Here is a 7,711-nt window from a genome sequence, read left to right as displayed (position 1 = left end):
TGACGGATATGCCAAATCTCCAGTCAACAATGCCTTTGTGCATCACAGAAGAACTGACCAAGAGGTGAAATGTTGCGGTAGCAGAATACGATATGAACATACAAAACGTGTGGCGTCATTCCAGAGATCAGCGGTTTATGGAGTGCTTGATGTTTTATCAATCAATCCTGGAAATGATATCGTTCCACCTAATCGCATTCTTGATCTACAAGCACAAGTGAATGCTACTTCACAAGAGGTGACTCTTTTATGGACATCACCTGGAGATGATTATGACTGGGGTCAGGCCCAACGCTATGAGGTAGTGTTAGCTGAATCGTGGCCTGAAGCTAAAGCGTTTGAAGGGCATTTTGTAGGGAGCATGCCCAATCCTGCACAAGTGGGAATAAAACAGAAAGTTACCACTGAAGTAGATATTCATGAAAAGGCACTGTATATTGCAATAAGAGCCGTTGATGAAGCTGGAAATCGAGGAGGCGTGAGTAATATTCCAAATATATGGGTTCCGCGTCCAGTGACTACTCCACCTATTGTTGTTACACCTCAGATTTTTGAGCCAATACAAAATCAAGCAATACCCTTTGAGCAAGAGATAACTGAAACTGTAAGTGAAGATGGGCCTACAATGCAGGATTTCATTGTTATATTAAGCTCAACAGGAGGATTTCTGTTATTCATGATCATCGGAGCCACGTTCTGTTACTGTTATGTTGCCCGTCACAGGTTCCACCATGACAAAGATAGTACAGAGTCAAATCCCAATATCCTCATTAAGACCAATTCAACATTAGAAATAGAACAGGATGAAGTGAGCAACTCTCCAGATAGTCCTTTGAATGATGTAATTGCTTCAAAAGGCTCACAACAAATTTCCCCCCTTCAGGAACAAAAGCTCTCAATCACTGGTGAACTTTTCATGGAAGGACCAACACATTCAAAGAATATGAATATCCACAGCCCTTTCCCAGATGTCACTCTCACTTCTACCAACTTTAGTTCGACTACTGAGCCTCCGTCTTCAACTAGCTCACACAATGCTCCCTATCAAACGGCCTACACAATAGGGACATGCAGTAGCTATCCATACCCATTGCAAGTCGCATATCCTAATGACGATATTGCTGCATATATTGCTCCTGGTTTGCCTTCCAATTCTACGCAGGCATCAATCCCTTACCCACAAGAAGACCTTTCCAAACCATATGGATTTTCTTATGGCAATGACCCCACTGTTTATCAGTTAGATACATCATATGCAAAAGGACAAATTCCAGATTATCCCTTGGCCCCTCCTGTGTATGAGTCATATGCATGCATGCCCCCCGTCACATCATATGGTAACCAGACACCAGGCTCTATCAAAGTACCTCCACCTATTGCACCCAAGCCAACACCGACAACACGAGCATCATCTGTGGTACCCTCTGAAGTATTTGCTGATTCAAAAGGTTGCCATGCGACGCATGTGTGAAACCGCTATGCCATAATTCACGTTACCTGAATGTGATCATTGTATATATCATTGTTGTCATAACTGGCTTCATTTATTTTGTAAGAATAATGAAAGAAGTTTTTATATGTGCGTTTGTAGATATGAATGAACTTTTTCAGTGGAAGCAGACAAAATGTTTTGTTGTGAATTTTGCTCAGAAACATTTTACAAAGAAAAGGTTGTTCAAAGTAAGGTGAAACTAAGAGTAATGGTTCAGAATAGATTAGTTATTTAGCATTTATTTATCTTCCTGATTGTAAATCATACAGGATAAAAATTGAAAATAAAAGGGTAAGAAATTTACTTTCTGATCATGGGTGAATATATCACGTTGCGTATGAGTAACAATTTTAAATACATTTCTAACACTAAATAAATCATCAATTGGTGAGAGAGAATTAATTTATTACTGGGATTCAAATATTTCATCCACGATTAAGAATTTAATTTCAGAACTCTGTCAATGGTTAAGTGATTTTGTAATAGAAACCTCAAAATGGTTTATAAAACAAGATCTATATATATATATATATATATATATATATATATATATATATATATATATATATATAGATATATATACATACATATATAGAAAAAAATATATATATATATATAAATATGTATATATATATATATATATATATATATATATATATATATATATATATATATATATATATATATATATATACATATATATATGTGTGTACATATATATACATATATATATATATATATATATATATATATATATATATATATGTATATATATATTTATATATATAATGTATATATACACTGTATATATATATATATATATATATATATATATATATATATATATATATATATATATATATATATATATATATATGTATATATATATATTTATATATATACTGTATATATACACTGTATATATATATATATATATATATATATATATATATATATATATATATATATATATATATATATATATATATATATATATATATATCTCACCAATATGTAAATAAACCTACTGGATCGTCAGTATGGTGGCTCATAGCATTTAGATTCTTACTCCCTAAACATATCTGTGTCTTAATGTGTGAGAATTGGATAGAATGTTTGCTTGATATACAACGTAGACAGAACATTGGCATATTTCAAAGAGAAAGAGGCTCATGAAATGTGATATAAATTCAGTCAATTTTAGAGTGTAATAGTTGAGAAAAAATAATGATGTTTATTATCATTATGAAAACCTGCATTAATTACTGTTAAAGACAATGATAGTAACTGCCCTTTCATCATATTTATAGAAAATGGTGTGGCCATGCTACTCATATCCTATATAAATGAAATCATGAAATAAAAAAAAGATTACTTGGAATATTGATAAGTTGTGAAGAGAGTCTAGAGTACAATTTCAAAGATAAATAAATAAATCAAAATTTCGAAAAAAAAAATAATGCAAGAGAATACACACCATATGATGAATAAAAACTATATTTATTTAAGTAAAACTTATTGATAGGAGCTTTTTTGAATAAGATCATGAAATATTGCTATTAAAGCAAAGCTTACTTTGAGGATAAGTAAATATTTGTAAAATTATTTTTTTGAATAATTTGTTTATACTTGTAATACACTTTGAGCCTCTTTCAAAAACACTTCTTGATCCATTTGTATCTTAGCTCATGAAGAAACTAGAGACAAATATGGCAAATAGTAATGTTCATCTGTCTCATGACAGGTTAAAGTTTTGAAAAACCTACTACATGTATTAAAAATTTGAGTTTTGTATAATATAGGAGTTTTCAGGTCAAAATAATGAACAAGTATACATATTTTGTGCAGACACACACACCTATATATATATGTATATATATATATATATATATATATATATATATATATATATATATATATATATATATATATATATATATATATATATATATATGTATATATATATAAAACAAACAAACCACCTACACACACATACAAATATATATATATAAATATATATATGTATATATATATATATATATAAATATATATATATATATATATATATATATATATATATATATATATATATATATATATATATATACATATGTACATTTGTATATATATATATATATATATATATATATATATATACATATTTACATTTGTATATATATATATATATATATATATATATATATATATATATATATATATATATATATATATATATATATATATATATGTATACATAAGCATATCCTGTCATCTTGAGACATCGCAGGTTCCAGCGATTTGTCTAATATATATATATATATATATATATATATATATATATATATATATATATATATATATATATATATATATATATATATATATATGTATATATATACATATATACGCGCACAGACACAAACGTACACGTGCACACACACACACACACACACACACATATGTATATATATATATATATATATATATATATATATATATATATATATATATATATATATATATATATATATATATATATATATATGCCTGTGTGTGTGTATGCTTTAAAACTTAAGGTCATCCATTCATTTGCCATTTCACGATGATAATCAAACAAATGAGGACAAATTTCAAATACAAACTCATATGAAAAAATATGTTGACTATTATGCTCATATCTCGTCACAGTGAATATATCTGTTCACGCTAAAACAAACGTTGTCACAAACCTCTTCAAATACATCAATTTGTATATGAATTCATATACTTCATAGACATTTATATATACATATAGCTGTGTATACATATGTGTATATATAATAATGTGATTACTGTGATCTCAATCTGTTCTGTAAATCTGTGATACTGTTTTGTATAATAAACACAAGTGTAAATTTTTTGTTTCAATGATAATTATGTTATGATTTATTGTCCTTAAATAAGAGGACTTTCCCAATATCAGATTCCATAATCCAAAACTTAGATTAAATTGAAAATATCACTTGTATATAAAAGGTTTACTTACTAAGTGACTCAAAAATTAAATTAGTAATTATATACTTTCCAAACTACTATATGATAATTTTCAATATGAAGTAATTTTATAATATCTACTTCAATAAAGAGGTTGATATGTAAATAAGATAAAGTTAATAGACAGGATGAAAATAAGATGATGAAAAAAAAAGATTACGTTCCATTTTAACATTTCGAATATATTGTTATTACTTTTTTCGTTATTAATAGTCATCAGAGACTTAGTTTGAATTGACCAGTTTAGGGTTACAGCCACCTTTCTTAACAACCCATCGCTTTCCTCACCATAATGCTTCTAGTAGTAACGTTCTTCTGAACGTGTCCTTGAGTATAAATCATCAGCTCCGAGCCTAGAGTATGTGAGCTCCGAGTTCCTCTAGATTCCTTTCCATTGCTTAAGGTCTGGTGCCAAGGGCTCCTAGGATTATTGGTACTACTTACAATTGTATATTCCAAAGTCTTTTCTATAGGCAAGTCTTGGTAAATTTCTATTTTATCTCTCCCCTTATCTTCCTTTCTTTACTCACGGTACTATGACTTCTTTGATTGATGCATTCTTCGTTGTCTTATTATTATCATTATCATTATCTTTATCATTTTGAATATATCAGTAGTCGAGGAAATGATTTATAGTTAGTTCTGAAAAGTGAGAAATTTAATCAAATCAAGGTAGTGAAAATATGTATATACAATGGAGATGTAGCCAATGACCTTTCGACTGGAAACATTGGGATTTATTTAATTTTGACTTATAAGTATATCCTTAATTCAACCTCAAGAATGTGAGTAAATAAGGAAATATATCTAAAATTTTGAAAATATTTTAGGCAGGAGCGCACAAATTATATAAGACCATATTAAAAGGCTAATAACCAAACTACACTAAATATTTAAATATATAAGAAAAGAGAAGGCTTTATGAATCTAGAAAAATACGTTTATTGTTAAACCATATGATTTTCATAAAAAAAAAATTACCAAGATTGTTATATATATAGATAAAGAGAAAACACTATTGTGTTCGTATTTGAAGTAACAAAAATAATTGGAAAACTTTCGAACAGAGTAAAAATAAGATTACAAAAAGATATGAGCGGAAAGAAACTTGGAAGGTAAGAAGAGAGAGAGAGAGAGAGAGAGAGAGAGAGAGAGAGAGAGAGAGAGAGAGAGAGAGAGAGAGAGAGACGCCATGGAAGACGCCTAATTCTGTTTCGCCCTTAATTCTGTTATCAGTGCTTAAGAGCTGGCAGAAGAGCTAGGCAATTAAATGAAAATCACTAACAGTGGTGGAAGTTATCAAGGAAATCTCCACACACTTGAGAAAAAAATAAAAAATAAATATAACTCTGATGTAAACATTTAAAAGTTAAGAATAATAAATATTCCCTCTTAGAAAAAAAATGGCAAGGGATGATGACGGTTTAATTGCAAAGGAAAATTCAGTGATGCTATAGACAACCTAAAATGTATCAGCTCAGTTTTATGAAAGTTGAAAAAATAAGTTTAATGATATTTTTATATAGATAAATAGATAAAAATAGATAGATAAATAGATAGAAAGATATATTGATTTACAATACATATATACGTATATATTTATATATATATATATATATATATATATATATATATATATATATATATATATATATATATATGTATATATATATGATATATATATATATATATATATATATATATATATATATATATATATATATATATATATATATGTACACATATATATATATATTTATATATACATATATACATATATATATATATATATATATATATATATATATATATATATATATATATATATATATATATATATATATATATATATATATATCTTATTCATCAGAAACTTGGAGCCTTACTAAAACCTTAGAAAATAAGCTAGCTACAACTCAAAGAGCTCTGAAAAGAATATAGATGGGTATAACACTAAGAGACACAAAAAGAGCAACTTGGATGCAAGAGTAAACTAAGTTACATATGAATCAGAATTGAGAGAGTCCTAAGACTTAATTAAAGACTACAAAAATGTCGTTTGTCATTATACTTTGAATTATAAGGCCACGTACATATAAACATTTTCGGGAATGGAGTTCAAAGAAAGGCCCCCCTCTCTATTCGTATAGCTAGCAAATAAGAAAACATTTAAAAACAGATCAAAGAGAGGCTTTCCCTAAATTAGACAAGCTGAGCCCCGTAAAGGTTGAGCTAACTCATTACGATATAGTCAACATATACCATTTAAAAAGATTTCCTAATTATGAAGCTTCAGAAATATTTACATAGGATAAAAAGTGGAGACAAACAGAGATGAAACACTTGCGTAAGCACACTCGTACACAGATGAAAAAAAAAAAAATGAAAAATACGTCGTATCAAAACGAGCCTTACATTTCCACTCTAATTCGGTGAATATTTCAATCCAAGGAAAGGGATGGAAAGAGTGACTGCTTGGGGTCGTACACAGATGAAAAAAAAAATGAAAATAAAAACTACTTCGTTTCAAAAGAATCTTTAGATTTCTACTCTAATCCTGTGAATATTTCAGTCCAAGCAAAGGGATGGAAGGAATGACTGCTTGGGGTCGTAACAAGACTAAGGTGGGAAGGTGGAAATGTAATATCGGGGGAAGAAATGATGGCTAGTTTGTAAGGCCGGGAAGGAATTTCACAGAACGTCTATTTCTAAAAAAAAAAGATAATAAACTTGAACGGATCTAATGAACAGATCGACAAGCTTGAACCATTCTCCACACCACCACCCTCCCCCCCCTTCCCCTAACCCTCCCAAAAAAGAAAAGAAATGAGAAAACATTCCGACGGTCATGAAAAGCCCCTGGCATTGTAGGACTCTCACGGAGGACGTGACCTTCGGATCATAGGTCTTCTTCATCCTCACCCTCTTCGTCCTCAGGCACCAGCATACCGGATGGTCAGTCCCTCCCTGATGTCTAACAGGGCTCACGTATAACATCGTGGTCATGTTAGGACTGACCGCCAAGAATTTGATACTAAAATAGTATATTATACTGTATATAAATCTCTCTCTCTCTCTCTCTCTCTCTCTCTCTCTCTCTCTCTCTCTCTCTCTCTCTCTCACACACACACACACACACATATATATATATATATATATATATATATATATATATATATATATATA

At 29.1% G+C, this 7,711-nt stretch overlaps 1 protein-coding gene across 1 annotated transcript in view; it reads left to right on the top strand.

The window, feature by feature from the left end:
* LOC137655048 (calcium-activated chloride channel regulator 2-like) overlaps window positions 1–1,993 on the top strand; it is a 32,879-nt gene extending 30,886 nt beyond the window's left edge. Inside the window, 1 exon segment of the mRNA XM_068388945.1 lies at window positions 1–1,993. Coding sequence (XP_068245046.1) covers window positions 1–1,471 — 1,471 coding nt within the window. The 3' untranslated portion in view covers window positions 1,472–1,993.
* Window positions 1,994–7,711: the final 5,718 nt, after the last annotated feature.

The sequence above is a fragment of the Palaemon carinicauda genome, chromosome 16 (genome assembly GCF_036898095.1).
Source record: "Palaemon carinicauda isolate YSFRI2023 chromosome 16, ASM3689809v2, whole genome shotgun sequence".
NCBI lineage: Eukaryota > Metazoa > Arthropoda > Malacostraca > Decapoda > Palaemonidae > Palaemon > Palaemon carinicauda.
The sequence above is the reverse complement of the archived record's forward strand: the minus strand, read 5'-3'. Positions and strand labels throughout refer to the sequence as shown.